The 17,626-nt window shown below is 44.0% G+C and overlaps 1 protein-coding gene and 1 long non-coding RNA gene across 2 annotated transcripts in view; one reads left to right on the forward strand and one right to left on the reverse strand.

The window, feature by feature from the left end:
• Positions 1 to 11,726, forward strand: part of GNS (glucosamine (N-acetyl)-6-sulfatase) — a 56,411-nt gene extending 44,685 nt beyond the window's left edge. The window contains exons 11-14 of the mRNA XM_040491507.1: positions 3,165 to 3,272; positions 4,183 to 4,293; positions 6,068 to 6,228; positions 9,006 to 11,726. Coding sequence (XP_040347441.1) covers positions 3,165 to 3,272; positions 4,183 to 4,293; positions 6,068 to 6,228; positions 9,006 to 9,084 — 459 coding nt within the window. The 3' untranslated portion in view covers positions 9,085 to 11,726. The remainder of the gene's footprint in view (positions 1 to 3,164; positions 3,273 to 4,182; positions 4,294 to 6,067; positions 6,229 to 9,005) is intronic.
• Positions 7,112 to 9,007, reverse strand: LOC121040817 (uncharacterized). Its single transcript, XR_005795463.1, has 2 exons — positions 8,563 to 9,007; positions 7,112 to 7,258 (listed from the first exon to the last, which is right to left on the reverse strand). It is a non-coding gene; the product is annotated as an uncharacterized LOC121040817 (long non-coding RNA).
• Positions 11,727 to 17,626: the final 5,900 nt, after the last annotated feature.

A 17,626-nucleotide genomic window follows, 5' to 3' on the forward strand; every position in this document is an offset into this window, starting at 1 on the left:
CATCATTGTCTTAGTTTTCAGAGTATAGATCTTTCACCTCCTTGGTTAAATTTATTCCTAGGTATTTAATTCTTTTTGATGCAATTGTAAATGGTACTTTCTTAATTTCTCTTTCTTACAGTTCATTATTAATGAACAGATTAACGTGTATTAATTTTGTATCCAGCAACTTGAATGAATTCATTTATTATAATACTTTTTTGGTGGAGTCTTTAGAGTTTTCTATATCCTGTTGCCTGTAAATAGAGACAGTTTTACTTCTCTTCTAATTTGGGTGTCTTTCCTTTTGCTTATCTGATGTGGCTAGGACTTCCAACCCTATGTTGAATAAAAGTGGCAGAAGGCATCATAGTCTTGTTCCTGATCTAATCTTCTCTAGTGTATGTGTGTATGTATATGTGTATGTATATATATTTTTTTTTTCATTTCATTTAGTGTATTCTTCAGCTCTGATTGGTTCTTGATTATATTTTCTGTCTGAAGTTCTGAAGTTCTCATTGTTCATCCATTCTTCTCCCTATTTTGGTGAGCGTCTTTATGACCACCAGCTCTTTCTCTGGTAGATTGTTTACCTCCATCTTCTTTATTTCTTTTTCTAAGATTTTGTCTTGTTCTTTTCTTTGGAACATACTCCTTTGTCTCACTTTGCCTCTCTGTTTCCACGTATTTGTTCTATTAAGTAGATCAGTTATATCTCCCAGTCTTGAAGAAGTGGCTTTATGCCAGAGGTATCCTATGGGGCCCAGTAGTGCCAACTCCCCTGGTCACCCAGGCCATGTGCCCTAGGGATGTCCCCTGCATGGGCTGCATGCACCCTCCTGTTATGACTGGCCTGCAGTTTATGTTAACTCACTGGTGTGCAAGGCAGTTCTCTGGTGCAGCTGGCTGTGGGCAGGGCAGCTTCGGGTGCTGTCTACAAAGTCCAGCTGTAGCTGTTGCGGGCACCAGGGCAGGGGCGCTCATGGGGAGCTCGAGTGCTAGACAAGGCAGCCCACTGGGTGTGGCGTGGCAAGAGGTCACTGGGGAAAGGTTCTGGTGCTGGCTGAGGCTGCCAGCCAGGTGTGGCAGAGTCAGGTATGTTTCTTGAATGAGTGATCTTCTCTACTTGTCCACGTAAGGGCCATTTTAAGCCTGGGCTCTAGGTTGTTTTTAGGAAGATTTTGCTAGTGTTGTAGATATTACCTCAGGTACCATAGTTGTTAGATATAAAATAAGCACATGTGCCAGAAGGTGGTACACTCGACTTAGAGTTTAAGATGCCCATTAGCTAAGGCTTTAGATTTCTCTGAGCCAGTCTAAATACCTAAATGGGATGTACCACTGGGTTGGGGCTTGGTGTTTTACAGTGTAGCTCATTGGATAGAAGTTGGTGGGTGACCACCTGTCCATCCAACCCATTCCGTGACCAGTTTATCCTATCACAGGAGTCTTCTTGAGGTGGCAAGCGCTCTAAAATACTCGTGTGCACCAATTTTTCAGGCTATTTGGCTTCAAAGATCCTCATTAGCAATAGTTTTTATCTACACAAAAGACGACAAACACACACCTTAACATAACAGCAGGAACCACGAAATGTTTACTGCAGACTGGCCAAGAGAAGGCCATATGTACCACCAGCGATTCCCAGTGTGGACTCAACCAGTAAACTCCAGTAAATGGGGATTATGGACTGGAAAGAGATTGCAAATAACTGGGGAATTGCAGATTGAACCAAGGGCTGGGGAGTTGGGTTCTGAATGGAACATTCTGCTGTCTCAAGGTGACCAGCTGAGCCCTGGACTGGAAAGCCAGTTAGACCAGGAGCTTAAGTCAGACCCTCAGCCCTCAGAAATGGCGAAAAGATCATGAACTCAAAAATGGATTTGCAATTATCACACCTGTGGCTTTCATGGTCCCTAAATGCTGTCAGAAGTTTGCTTCAGCTCCTGGCACCTACTACCCAGTCTGTTAAAAATTTATTCAGTGATTCATGAATCAGGCAGCAACTTCTCTACAATAGAGAGGTGTAGAAAAGGAAAGGGTTTTTTTAAGGCAGAAAGGCAGCTAAAGGAAATTATTAACAAAGAATGCATCGTTTCATGCGTGGTCACCCTCCTGAGGAAAACAGAAAGACCCATCGGGCAGATTACCTCCCTAGTACTAACCAAGTAATTTCAAGTTGGCTGGTTAAATAAAGGTTACATTCCTGGAGGGTTGACACTCAACTGGGTTAGGGTAAGTATTAAGTCTAGGTTTGTTGATGTAGGGTTTAGCACAAGTGACTCCATTCTGGGCCTGCCGTCTCCTCTTTAACACCGCAAAGCAGACTTTGATTAGTAAGGCTGAAGACCATCTTAAGAGCACATTCTAACCTGATCTCCCTAGCTCCATCTCTCCACCCCATCTCTAGACTCTGCTACTGGGATGACTTTTCTAAAGGACAGCCTTGATTGTGTTACTTCCCTGCTTAAGAGCCTCCCGCTGCTTCCCACCACCTGCTGCTGTTTACAGAACAAGTGGGCAGCCTCCTGTCCATGCCGTTTTCTGTGTGGTTGCCACCCTTGTCTGAAAGCTGGATTTGGGGAAACCTTACTACCCCATGTTCTTCCTTCCAGTACTCCTGTTGTCCTTTTGATCCAGAACTTTTTACTTCTGTCGCCTTCCTCCTTTCACCATGTGTGAGCCTGTCTTCAACGCTCCTATTTCAAATGCTGGTGCTTCTTTCCTTTCATTCCACGGATGTGCAGTGAAGACTAAATGAGTTCATTTACGTATGGTATCAACATTCTAACCAAGAAGAATTTTGAACCTGTTATAGTCCTTAACGCATAAGCTGTGTTTAATTTTTGTCCTTGTGTGTATTAGCCTGTAAATTTCTTCGATGAGTTAAGAATTCTTAGATATCGTTTATAGTTTCCATTCCTGACCTGCTTCTCAGAAGTAGTCTTGGGAAGTAACTACTAAATGCTCAAAGTATTTGACCATCACTTGTAAGGGCTCTGTAAATACCAAACATGATACTCAGAAGCCTTCATCTGCATTCGTTTTTGTCATTCTCTTTAGGTGCCGAATGCACAGTCCAACCAGCTTTGACTCCCGTGTCCCCTGAAGTAATAGAATAAAACTTTGTGATCCTTATCACATTCTGTATGCCTCATAGAAACCATTTTTGTTCTTCCTTCCAGAGAGGTGCCAGTAATCTGACGTGGCGGTCTGATGTCTTGGTGGAGTATCAAGGAGAAGGCCGTAATGTCACCGACCCAACATGTCCTTCCCTGAGTCCCGGAGTATCTGTGAGTTGGCTTAGACGGTTTTCTTACCAATAGCACAGCAAGGCATTGGTTCAGACATGTCAGGTACTAAAACCCGAAATCTGAGTCTTGCTCCTCTTTCCCTCGACTGTGGAGATTAGTAGATGAAGAGTAAATTCAGTAGTCCTGAAAATGATGCTTCTGATCTATTGGCAGAATGTGCTCCTTGAATTCTTGCAGTTTTTATAACAAGTGCATGTATCTATCTGCCCATATTCTTATCTGTACCTCTTCCCAATAGCAGTACCATTTTTTATTAGGGAAGCTATCAGTGGCACTCAGTAGAGAAGTGGGGTTGCCACAGTTCTGTGTAACTGCCATCATAAGTGTCTTGCATTGGTGGCGGTCAGACTGGTGACGGAGGTGGTAAGAGCACGTTGGCTTCACTTTGGAGAGTGGGAAATAGGAGAGTCGACTCTAGATAGAAGCCTAATACCAACGTGTAAGGATGTAGTGAAGAACCGACCAGAAGTTGGTAAGGAAAACATGAAAAAATAACTTACCTGCAACTGGTTCCACAAAGCTCGTTTAGCCTTTTTATCCAAGTGTTTAGGGCGAGCGCTCTTTAATATACCATAGACACGACTCACAGGAGATTGATTCTGTCTCCTTACCATCTGTCCCACCCATTTTACAGTCGCTCACTACCACGAATTCTCGGCAGATTAGCAGACAGGGATGGCAAGAGTACGAACAGAACTACCACCAACACATGTTCCTTAGGTTGGCCAAAAGAAACAAAGCCCCATATCTATTGATTTGCTTCTCCATGGAAGGTTGCCTGATTTCGGTCCAGTTGTAGGTCTGGCTTGAGCCAACTTGCTTGCCCCTGTAGGCCGGTATTACGTATTAGAAGAACTGTTTTCATTTAACTCTTTAAATCTCCCTACAGCAATGCTTCCCAGACTGTGTCTGTGAAGATGCTTACAATAACACCTATGCCTGTGTGAGGACCATGTCAACACAGTGGAATTTACAGTATTGTGAGTTTGACGACCAGGAGGTAAGAAGGTCCCCACTTCCCCCACCCCCTTGTGTCTCGTGCCAGTGCTTTGTTGGCTGGACTTGGTAGCAGAAGAGCAAGTCCAAGGATGTTCCCTGGGGAAGATAGGTTTCTTATCTGTACTTCCATTCAGGCTTCCTTCAGTGAAGAACATGGAATCCACGAGGCCATACTGCGCCTCTCTAACTGTGATCTTTCCGGATGGGATTCTCTCCACGCCTACCACCACCCAAACACCCTTTAAATGCACAGTCCACTTTTTCAGATTGTTGCATGCCTGGTCTGTTTGCTTCTCTGATAGTTTGGGGTCAGAGTAAGACACCTCGACTTCTGTGGAGCTGTAAGGAGTTTGGGACGTTTCCTAGAAGGCTTACTGGCAGCCAGCTTGTTCAGAAACTTCTGTCCCCACAACAGCACAGTCCAGAGCTGCTCATTTAAATAGATGAGCAGTGGGGGGCAGGACCAGGAGTTTCCATCCTCATAAGAAGGTGGCTTTTAGGGGCACCTGGGTAGCTCAGTCAGTTAAGTGTCTGACTTTGGTCAGGTCATGACCTCGCAGTTTGTGGATTTGAATCCCGCCCGCCTCAGGCTCTGTGCTGAGAGCCGGGGCCTGCCTCAGATTCTGTGTCTCCCTCTCACTCTGCTGGTCTCTCTTTCAAAATAAAAACATTAAAAAAAAAAAAAAAAAAAAAGGCAAGGTGGTTTTTAGCCAGCACAGATCAGTGTGGGTCGTCTGAGGATCTCCTGCACTGCAGTCCCTTGTGCTTTCACACTCTATCTGCCTGTGCTCACCTGCCTCATCTGGCAACCCACATCTTGCCACGGGGAGCTGAGGCTCATTGTGTTTCTCAGAAATGGACTTGCTCACCATTTGTAGCTCCCAAGCACTTTGAAAGAAGCTCTGTTGCCTATTGTCCCAAGCCCATTCTTGTTTCTCCTTCCCCCATGATGTTTACCTGTCATCTTCCTAGCCTATCACTTAACTCCACTTAGGAGAACACAGTACAGAGTGGGGGGGATGGTGATATTAGATAGAGCTAATGTTAGAAACAACAGGGTTAGATCCTTCCCCACTTGGGAAGCCATCCAACACTGCTTTTAAAACAGGAAACTTTAGCATCTGTACAGCACGAGTGACTGTACTTTCAGATCTGTTCTCATTTGAATCTTAACAGTTCTAAGGCAGAAACCTTCAAATGTCAACTCTCACTTCTATAACAATATTACTGTTAAGTCTAGTTTCTGAGACTCGCTCTTTGAGGGTCCTCCCTTCTGTTCTTTTATTACATAAGGTCATAAATGTCCCCTCCTGCCTCTGCTTGAAGCCCCAGGGTGTGCCAAAGGCTCCTCTCCAGCATGGGCCACAGACATGAAGCATTTTAACATAGTCTCATGTATACCCATGGGCTCTTTTAGGATCTTGAGACCAGAAAATGTTCTCCTGGGCGCTGCTCTTCCCTTCCCACTTAGAAATAATTCACACGAGGGGCACCTGGGTGGGTCAGTCAGTTAAGGGTCCAACTTCAGCTCAGATCATGATCTCACTGTTTGAGAGCTCACTTTTCAGTGAGTTCAGGCCCCCTCATCGGGCTCTGTGCTCACAGCTCAGAGCCTGGAGCCTGCTTCAGATTCTGTATGTTCCCCTCTCTCTGCCCCTCCCCCGCTTATGCCCGCTCTCTCTCTCTGAAAAGTAAACATTTTTTTAAAAACTCACATGAGGAATATTTCAAATATAATGCTTGCTCTTCTCTTTCCTCCGTCTTCATTCTTGTAGGTGTTTGTGGAAGTCTACAACCTGACTGCAGACCCAGACCAAATCACGAACATTGCTAAAAGTATAGACCCAGAGCTTTTGGGGAAAATGAACTACCGGCTAATGATGTTACAGTCCTGTTCTGGACCAACCTGTCGCACTCCAGGTGTTTTTGACCCGGGGTGAGTTCCCATTTTCTTCGATGGCTTTGTCAAGCTGTCGGTGGGTGGCAGTCGTGTGTGCTTGAAGGCAGAGGAAGCCTGAGGGGTCCTTTTGGCTTTGAGCTAAGCTGTGTTTCTTGTTCTTCTGCTTTGTACTAGGAGTACTGTGTGTTAGTGCGTTTGCCTGTTGTGCTGGGGAAATGAGCCCTTTGAAACTTCTGCTCTGTGGTGCCAGTAGCTGCTTTAGCTGGAGGCCTAGCCCCGCTCCCTGCCACATGGGGCTCTTCTTCCTCCCCTTCCTCCTATGACTCTTTTCATGGTACCCACTTGATTGCACTGGTGACAGATGGAGTTTCTTTAAAGTGAGCTGACCACCTGCTACCTGTCTCCCTAGCACCTCCAAGAGGTTATGCCTTCATTTCATTTCTCAGAAACCCTGATTAGAGGAACTTGAATACTTGCCAGTAAACTTAGTAGGCTGAACACCCAAAATAAATTAGAAGGTACAGACTTCAAATGTTTAAATATGTAAGCCCACTGTAGTATATGAAGGCAGAAAAGGTTATCACCTACTAAGCGGGCTCTGTCCCTCCCACTCATTCCTCTGGAACATTTACCCTTCCCCAGTGACGTGGGGTCTCAGCACACCATGCATTTCAGCTGCATGTAGCAAGAAACCTGTCATTTTGGGTTTAAGATTATGAAATTTAAAGTTGAATTTTCACCAGGAAAGGATTATTTTAGTTCTTACATTGATTGTAGGAGAAATGGGAGATTGATGTCCTAAGCTGATGGAAAGGAGTAATTTGAGTAGTAACTTAATTATTTAGCCAGCCTTCTGTGAAATATTTTCAGTACACATTAGAGAGTAATATATGTGAATGAGTAGAGACACTGGATAATAGACTTTTGATGAAAGAAATGTAATACTTTTGCTTCTAAATACATACTTCTAAATTCTAAATCCATGTCGGTCAGGAGCTCTTCTGCAAGATAGTGAAATGCATCCTCACTTACACCAGTTCCTTAAAGCAGGAAGGAAGTTCAGTCTCTAAAGTAAAAGGCACAAGACTTTTAGTTGACACATGCTGATTTTGCAGTTTCCAACAACTGTGCTCAGAATGTTTTATCAAATCAAATTACATGTCTAGGGGCACCTGGCTGGCTTAGGAGGTAGAGCATGTAACTCTTCATCTTGGGGTCGTGAGTTCAAGCCCCATGTTGGGTACAGAGATTACTGGAAGAAAAAAAAAAAAAGTAAAATCTTGGTAAAAAATAACCTCAGATGTTTATAGCAGTCTCTGGATGACTTATGAACTTAGATGATGGATTTAATCTTTTAATGTTTATTTTTGAGAGCGAGCACAAGTGGGAGGTGGGCAAAGAGAGAGGGAGACACAGGATCTGAAGCAGGCTCCTGGCTCTGAGCTGTCAGCACAGAGCCCCACATGGGGCTCCAACCCACGAACCATGAGATCATGACCCGAGCCGAACTCGGATGCTTAACCGACTGAACCACCCAGGTGTCTCATCCTCTATTTAAACCTTGAATGGAGAGTCAGGACTTAACACCTCTTGAAGTACGGTGTTTGGCCAAACAGTCCCTGACCGTGCTGCTTCTAGAGCGTGGACCTGCTGTGCTGGCAGCCGGTTGGCCAATATGGCAGATCCCTTCGGTCTTCTGAGCATCAGCCCTTAAGTGTTAGGACTTAACCATAGAATTTCCATACAGTCTTTAGAGCCCAGAGGTAAATGTGCCCAAGGGTCACCCTGTTAGGACTGATAAGCAAGATCTGACTCCCAGGCAGGCTTTGTTTTGTAACTATAATTTAATTGTTTTGTTCACATTCTAAGCTTATAACCAAGACTCTGGATACTGGCTTTACTAATGTCAGTCCCAGCTATTTAAACTTTTTAAATTCCTTATCAATAGCATATTCCTTCCCACCGAACATTTAGGCTTATACACTCTCTGAAAATGGAGGTCAGCAGACTAGGTCCTCAGGCCCAATCCAGCCACCACCCTTTGCAAATAGCCACATTCATTTACATACAGCAACAGAGTTGAGACATAGTTAGGACAGAGACTGTATGGCCTGCCCTTGTTCTAAAATAATGCTAAGTAAGAATGAGTTTATCCCTAAAGATTGTAGGTAAAAGGAAAATACAACATTATTTCTAGCCTGCCTGTGTAAAATGTCTTTGCAAACTACCCTCTTTAGATTTACCACCCAGGGGAAAGTAAATGCTGACTGGTAACGTGACACTGGGCCGACTGATATTATGTGCCAGACGTATTACGTGAATTGAATTCCCTTACGATTTTATTGGTAGCTAGAGAGGTTAACGACTTACCTGAGTTCATAATGAGCCAGACGGAAACGTCTGTCTGAGGTGCACACCTGTGCTCTTGCCTGCTGGTCTGTGTGAACTGTGAGAGAAGGGCGGGCTCTGAAGCTGCTGGTCAGGCTCCGACAGGGGCTAGCCTCTGCCATCAGTTACTTTACACCTTAGGGAGTCCTCCTCCCCCTCAAAAACCAGCTCAAATCTTGTCTCCTCCTAATGCCTCTCAAGATTATTTTACATCATTTTGTGCTTGCTTGCTTGTGATGGGAATGCTCTTAATTAGTAAGTTCTTCTGTTTTGTACTACAGACTTTGCCACGAGATTCCTTTCTGGGGACTTAATTGTTCCTTTTATCTTCCTTCCTGCCATCCTTTCCACTGAACATTCTGAATGAGGAACATGGCAGCTAACTGGAGTTGATGTAACATCCTTTTTCTTTTTTTCCTCCTCAGATACAGGTTTGACCCTCGTCTCATGTTCAACAATCATGGCAGTGTCAGGACTCGAAGGTTTTCAAAACATCCTCTGTAGCGACCTCTGCAGTTGGGTCCCAGCACACCTCTGTCTGATGAAGTGATTGTAGTAGGTTTCTGTAGCTAGTCCTCAAGACCACGCCTTGAAGAGTTTCTGGACTGGCTCTAAGTCCTGTTTGAAAAAGCAACCCAATCAGCTGACTTCCTTGTGCAATGTGTTAAACTGTGAACTCCGCCCACACGTCAGGAATGGCTGTCCCTTCATTCACCTAATAAGGAATGCTCCTGAGGTCTTTGTCCTCACCCACACCCTTTCTGTCCTGGGGTCACAGTTCTTGATTATTCCCCATGTGGTCATAGTCTGAATTACTTGCTTGGGGGCAGAGGGGTGGTTTACAGCTTAACCACTTCACTATCAAAAATACCAACATCACATGGCTTGAAGACTAACCCTCAGAGCTGAATCATCAGAGCAAGAACAAGTACCGCCATTTTCAGATTAGTAGAAATACAGTGTGTATAATACCCATCACAATGTGATAAGGTCACAAGTTCAAAACCTGTCAGCCAAGCACGGTTCGTGTTGTTTTGGTTTTGTTGTTGTTGTTGTTGTTTTTTATGCATTCTGGGCTGATGCTACACTTAAATAGAACAGTTTTTGGTACAGGCTAATAAGTCGAGGTAGTTCTAAAAGTGAAAGCCGTGGACTTCCTGGTGGCTGCTAACCACATGGAGTACCAGTCAACAGAGGTATCAAGGGAATGTTTCTTCTCCTGATAATTACTCCTCTGAGATCCCAAAAACAAAATGGCTTAGGTATCCTATCCTAATATTTCTCAGTAGAGGAAAAGAACTTCCAAGGGTTGGTGAAGGTTGCATTTTCTGAGGGCCTTCTATAGACGGGGCTCTTGGGTGGACAGGTTGAAGGGCTATTGTTGGGATTTAGTAAGTGCCTGTCTAGCAGGGAGCCTGGGTTTCAATTTTGACTCTCTGCATTTTGTGGACATTGTGTTCATTTGTTACAGTTTTTACAAAGTTCCAACTGCTTTACCCTACCATGTTCCCTTTTAGAGAAGTTCTTCTGGAGGGTTTGGAGTCTTGCATAATTTGAGCCGCATTCACTGTTCCCCCTGGCAAAGCCAGACCTTGTTGAGGTTTCCTGTATAGAACACCTACATTTGTATGTTTCTGGGCTCAAAGACCAATCCCGTTTCTACTGTTTTCTTCACAAGAAAGTTATCTGTGGTGGGACAGCAGGGGGAGGAGGAAGAGCTGTGGTTTATAACCTGTTCAACTCAGGCATTAGTGATTTTAGCTTTATGTAAGGTCTTAGGTTGAGCTTTAAGCACTTTGTAAGACATGGCTGTAAACAACTTCTCTATCAACTCTAGAGAGCCATGTTGGGTTAATAGCCATTGGGTTTATTCCTTTACCTCATGCAATCCCAGTAACTGTGGTGGTATTTAGAGGTGAAAGAGGCAAGTGAAAGAACACCTCTGCTGTGAATGTTTTAGGGAAAGAAATTCTAAATATTTTGTAACTAAAAGCAAACTACACTGTTAAATATGGGTATTAGCTTTATTCTACACTTTGATTCTTAACATTAATCAGTCAACTTCTACCTTAATGAAAGTTGACCATAGTTATTCCCGAATAAAAAGACACCAATACTTACCAGGTCTTCTATTGTGATGTCCTGTTATTCAATTTTAGGTTGCTGGTTCCTGAGAGCAGGTAAAGTTGTAAGAGCAACACAAGTCAGCTGCCCATAGTGTCCCTGCCACACTGTTCTTACATTCAGCGATTTCTGTTTGGGTGGGGGGATCGGGTGCCCTCCCTGTGTACCTCTCCTATATGTGGTACACTTCCCACTAACCTTGGAGTGGCCTATAATTTCACTTTCTCTTAGACTGGCTTCATTCTGGATCTATGCTAAAATCATCTTTTGTGAAGAGGCCTCAGTTTATATAGCCTAGCAGACAACAAAATGCACTGAACTTTTCAGAATGTATATGTACAAGGAACCCACTGCAAGAGGTTTGGCTTGTTTCTCTCTTAATTGTATGAATTTGAATTTTGATTATTTTCTCTTTTAAAGAAGGCCAGGTCTGGACTGGTTGGTACCCTTCAGAGTAGAAAACTAACCCTTAGGAGGGATCCAAGGCCATAGGAATGAATATTCTGCCTTACAAAATTTCCTATTACAGAGGTCTCCCTCAAATACAAAGTGGGGAACCCCTTATTGAGTATCTCTGAATTTGACCAGTGGTACTGTTACAAAGTACGTTTTTAATTCACAATTACTAAGGTTTTTGTACAAAATCGTAACAGTAGCCATGGAAGTCATAGCCTCATCTGTGAGAAACATTCTTAAATTTATTTTTAGCATCTAAATTAAATATTAGTGCTTTAAAGCACTAAAGAAGGATTTCTCCAGGGTCCTTATTAAGAGGAAGCAAAGGGTACTTCTGATCCACCAGTGACCTAGGTGGGAATATTTGGGTTTTCTACTTACACCACCACTTGGGTCCCACACTGAGTGTTGTGAATTACTGCGTTTGCATCTTCTGTTCCCAGAAGTTATTCTGCCGTGGCTTTGTGTCATCTCAAGTCACCTGACTTAGAAAGTGCCCTTCCAAAGACCCTGTTCACTGCTGCACTTTTCAATGAATTAAAATTTATTTCTGTTCTAGTGGGAAATGTGTCCTTTGTTTTAGTCCACAAGTAATTTTGACAAGATTTTTTTGTCATGCTGGGTAATGTTGTCATCACTCACCTACGACTGGAGAATGAGCCGTTTCCTCTCTAGGTGCTGTAGTCTCTACCTCGAAAGCTCTTTTACATGTGATCTGCTGACCAATACCCCTGAACGAGCACCCCTAAATGAAAAAAATAAGTGTGCATTTACGGCTTTGCAGGAAAAAAAAAATCTTGGCAGGCTTTAAATTAGATAAAACTAAGCTTAATTTCCAGGGTGCTTTCCCTTGATGTCCAGTCATGTGATCCACTGCCCTAAACAAAGAAGGACTTTTTTTTTTTTTTTACATTTATTTTTGACAGAGACCGAGCACTCGTCGGGGAGGGACAGAGAGAGGGAGACACAGAATCCAAAGCAAGCTGCAGGCTCCAGCCTCTGAGCGATCAGCACAGAGCCCCACGAGGGTCTCGAACTCACAAACCATGAGATCATGACCTGAGCCAAGTCAGATGCTTAATTGTGCCACCCAGGTGCCCCATTAAGGACTTTATACAGGTGTTGACAAACATTCACTTAAAGAGAGGTCTCTGTCACAACCTCTTACCACTGCTGTAACACAAAAAAGTAACTACTCAATACTTAAATGTATGAGTGACTCTGTTCTGAGAAAATTTTACTTACCAAAACCAGCCAGGATTTGCCAACCCCAGACCTAGTAGGTTGCCTCCTATCTTACAAATCATAAAAACCTGGGGCACCTGGGTGGCTCAGTTGGTAGAGCATCTGACTCGATTTCAGCTCAGGTCATGATCTCACGGTTCGTGACATCAAGCCCCGTGTTGAGCTCTATGCTGACAGCACAGAGCCTATTTGGTGTTCTCTCTCTGCCCCTCCCCCATTTGTGCATGTGCTTTCAAACATTTTTTAAAAATTATGAAAGCCAAGTAGAAAAGATGTTCGAGGACATCCGTAAACTTGCCAGATCACTATACAGAAAGTAATTTGAAGGGCGCCTGGCTGGTTCAGTTGACAGAGTATGCAACTCTTGATCTCAGGGTTGTATGAGCCCCATGTTGGATGTAGCGATTACTAAAAATCTTTAAAAAAAAAAAAAAGTCCAAATAAAAGTATTTCTATATGCTTTCCTAATGCTTGGCTAAATTATAAAAATGTAATTTGTATCAAAAGGTGAGGCCAACAAAAAAACATTTATTTGTACAAAGTAAGGCTAAGTACAGACTATACCAGATCATTTTTCTACCTTATCTCACCTCCCAAGGAGACTATCCTGCCCTGTAGAACCAAACTCCCTACAGAGTTTGTTAACCTTTGTTTCATTTTCTTCCTCCATTAGCAATGGGCTTGAAAGGCTGGTCACGGGTGTACCTTTAAGTCAGCTGTGGGAACAGCAGACTCAGAGAACCCGAAGGCCCCAAGCTAAGGCCCCTACAGAAGGGCTAGGAATCCCACAGAAGAGCTTTAGATGTGGGACATGGGTGCCTGCTTCTAGGCTAGCATAGAGCACATAAGCATTCTAACACTTCATCTTTCAGAGGAAACTTCCATGACCACCTTCTGCCCAGGCGAACCGAGGTCCACAAATATTCCCATAACCTGCAGGTCTGACTGATGCTGACAGGATAGAGAGATACAAAGGATGCTTATAATTAGTACTTACTGTAATAAAGCACATCTGCAGAGTAAGTTTTTTTCCTTCAGCTGAATTTATCCAAGGTCACATAGCTAATTAAAGAATCAGGATTTCAAAGAAGTTCTGGCTTCAAAGCCAACTTGGCTATCTCTGATCTAAGAAGGATTTTTCCCTCCTCCATTTTACATCTGAGTGCCTACTCGCTGCCTGGTAGTGAGCTTGGTTATGAGGTGGAATTATTCTATTCCTGAATATTCTATGTCCTGTCTATTCTAGGACAGTATATAGATTGGCAAAGGTAAATATATAGTAAATGTAGTAGATTAATTTCATAAAGCTAGTATAAGGTTAAAAGGCAAAGGTAGTGTAAAAAAAAAATAGTACAATTAAGGGATGCACCAAAATAAAATGTGACCTCAAAAACATTAAAAAGTTGGGGGGGGGGGGTAAAAATGTGTTCAACCTATCAATTTAAAATAGACTGGTATAAGTTCTTTATAAGCCTCATGGTAACCACAAGGCAAAAACCAAAAGTGTGTACACATCCCACTACAGAAAGTCATCAAACCACCAAGGAAGAAAGCAAAAATAAACAGCTATAAAACAGCCAGAAAATAATTAACAAATAAAATTTAAAAAGATTTTAATAGCAGTAAGTACATATACCAATAACTACTTTAAATATGAACTAAATTCTCCATTCACAAGACACAGAACAGCTAAGTGGATTTAAAGAACAAGACAGGTACCTGGGTGGCTCAGTTAACATGACTTTGGCTCAGGTCATGACCTCACAGATCGTGGGTTTGAGCCCCGTTTCAGGCTCTGGGCTGCCAGAGCCTGGAACCTGCTTCAGATTCTGTCTCCCTGTCCAACCCTCTTCCACTTGTGCTCTCTCAAATATAAACATTTAAACAATTAAAAATAAAACACAAGACCCATCTACATGCTGCCTACAAGGGACTCACTTCAGCTGTAAGGATACAGACAGACTTAAAGTGAATGGATGAAAAAAGATGCTCCATACAAACACAACCAAAAGTGCCCGGTTTTGGGCTCCGTGCTGAGCATGGCACCTGCTTGGGATTCTCTCTCCCTCTCCCTCCCTCTCTCTCTCTCTCCCCCCAACTCCCCTACCCAAACTCTAAAAAAGCAGGGGCAGCTATATGCATACTTTGTTTCCAAGTCTATTTTATCTAATAAAATAGGGCATTACATAATGATAAAAGGGTCAAGCCAACAAGAGGATGTGTTTCTAAACATTTCTACAACATTTATGCACCCAACATAGAAGCATCTAAATACATAAAGCAAATAACAGACTGCAAAAAAGAGGAAACTTGTCCCTGATACCTGTATTTACAGGGAAACGAGTTTCAGACTAAGAAGAGGAGGTGTCACTACTGTGCAGGTGGTTTCTTAATCCCATCCCACAGCATGGCTTTTGGAAAAGAAGTCAAAACGGAGCTCCTCTCTTCACACCTCACGTAGCTATTGCAGAATGGCTGTGGTAAGCCAGCAGCCAAGATGGTTCCTAATGACCTTGTGTAGTATCTTTCCACGACGCATTGGGGTTGGCCCACGTGACCAGCAGGATGGGAGATGGGACGTATGTGACACTGTGTGACTTCAGGACCTGGATCATAAAAGACGTGACCACTTCCCCTTGCCCTCCAGTGGTTCTGGAGGAAGCCTGCTGCCACATCATGAAGGCACCCAAGCAGTCCTATGGTTAGGTCTGTGTGGAGAGGATCTAAAGCCTCCTGCAAACACCCAGCCCCAGCTTGCTAGCCAGCCATGTGAGGGAGCCATCTCAGAAGCCTGTCCTCCAGCCCCAGTCAAGACCCACCACTGACCTTGGCGGCAGTCGTCTGAAGTGTGATCTGAAGAGACGCCCAAGCAAGAACCATCCAGCTAAGCTGCTCCCAAACTCCTGACGCACAGAAACCAGGTAACATATGTTGTTTTAAGCTGATTTTGAAGTAGTCTGTTGTGCAGCAATGTATGACTAATATAAGGACCAAAAAAGCTGGTTATCAAGACAGAAACTGAGGCAAGGCTTTTGCCAAAACCTATTCAAAACCTATTCAGCCCAGGCCCGGCGAAAGCTGTCTAGTGGTAGAGGTTCACCTTGTCTCCACAGCGGGAAAAAGTCTCACGTGTGTTACATACGAGAAGAACATAAACCAACACTGGCTCCCAGCTATCGTTCCAAAACCAAGGAGAAGTTTCTCTGTTGGAATGGTCGCTTAAATGTTCTCTCATGTTGTCAAAGACTTTAATGGATGCTCTTGGCTGGCGGGCTCCAGTCACAAATCCAATCCTCCCTCCAGCAGGTGTCTGGAACCTCCAGAAGCTGGCGTGGGGGAGAGAGCCCTGCACGGGGCAGAGCGGCTCTCTCAGCTACAGCAGCAAGCCCACATTCCGATTTGATGCGGGAAGCGCCTGTTGTCAAAACCAGATCGGCACTCACCACTGCCTTGCTCATCCCAATGCTAGCAAAGTAGCTCAGAAGCAAAATGCATTCTGTTCCTGCTGAAGTCTCTGAGAGAGCGGCTCCTTCGCGTATTTTTCTTCCCCTGTCCCCCCATCTCCTAGCACCTCCCAGATTAGGTGAGCCGTAACTTCACTGGGCCTGAGATCAACATGACAGCCTGGATTCCTTTAAAAAACTTTGTCACCTAGCCGGGTAGCCTTCAGCCTTTGGCTACGCCATTATGGATGCTCCCAGGGAAAATGAAGCCTGGGGTGTCAAGTCTGGTCCCCTATGCAGCACAGGAGAACAAAATCTGGGGGCCCCAGTCATCCCGCCCTGTTATTCCTGTAGTGCTGCCGGAGGCCCTAGCTAAGTTCAGCCAAGGGTGAACATGGCAGTTCTGCCTGCATACGAACACCTGCCTGTCTCAAAGCTGCCCAAGTGGCTGTTTCCAGACAAGACTATGAAATGTTGAGTCTTCCAAATGTTGTGCCCTGCAGCTGGGAGAGCTACAAAAAGTAAGCTGAAGATATGGTCCAGCCCCCAAGGAGAGTTGTATTGGAAGGGGCGGGTGGAAGAGTATTCACATGTTTGACCACACTGACCAGAAAGAAGGAGAGGCCCCAGAGTGCACCTGCATGTGGCTCTCTGGTCAGGGTGTCTCAGCATCACTCGCCCCATGGTGATGGTGACAGGTATGCCTCGTCTTAGCTACTCTGAGCATTGTTACTCTAACTTGTCAGGGAAGAAAGACAACATTCTGCCACTGTATTTACGGGGAGGGCAAGGGGAAGTCAGTGAATGTTGATTTCATGGTCTACCAATTGCCCTAGAATCTTGGGTGGTTTGCTTAGTTTTGCTTTAACTGTTATCTTTCCGAAGCAAGGGTTTCAAAAACAAAACAAAACAAATGTTTCTGCTTGGGAAAATGTCCCTTTTGGAAACAGCATCCTAGGTGATGCTTCTAGATGAATTTTACTGTCAATGCCATAGGTAAGCATCTTAGCCTAGTGGTAAAGCAGCTATTAACACCACTGCAGGACCAAGAACTTGGAAAAGTAATACCACCTTATAGGACATTAGGCTTTATGGCCTAGAGACTACCTTCACAGTTACCATTGTATTTGGTCTTCACATCAGCCCTGGGGGTAAGGTGGCAAGGAGCAAACAGGTGATGCTCTCTCTACTTCATAGGGAAAAAAAAAAGAAAAAGAAAAAAGGTGTGATCCAAAGCAACTGCCACTGTAAATTTTAACTCTGCCCTTGCCAAATAGAATTATTTAATCCTAAAGTTCCTGTCTCAGAATAAAGGAAAAACAGCAAGACTGATGCTGATAGAACATGCTGCCGAAAGGACTTTACAAACCAGCCCCCATCGTGTAGAAGACATTCATGTAAGTTACGGAATCTACGAGACAACCCCTCCTCATCCTTAAGATCTCAGCTCTAACTCACTCTACAAGGAGGCCTTCTCCAGCTGTGTAAACACTCATAACAGTCTGTACTTTACCATCACAACACTTACCAGTCTGTATTACACATGGACTCTGGGTTCCATGGAAGGGCCATGAGGTTATTTCTCATCATAATCCACCCAGTACCTAACATCTTCAGGGTGATCTATACAGGTACGTTGAATGAAAGAAGTTAAAACAGGGGCACTTGGGTGGGTCAGTTAGTTAAGCATCCGTCTCTCAATTTCAGCTCAGGTCACGATCTCACTGTTCATGGGTTCGATCCCCCACATCGGGCTCTGTGCTGATAGCACGGAGCCT

This window comes from Herpailurus yagouaroundi, unplaced genomic scaffold (genome assembly GCF_014898765.1).
Source record: "Herpailurus yagouaroundi ecotype Mexico unplaced genomic scaffold, PumYag 182, whole genome shotgun sequence".
Classification (NCBI taxonomy): Eukaryota; Metazoa; Chordata; class Mammalia; order Carnivora; family Felidae; genus Herpailurus; species Herpailurus yagouaroundi.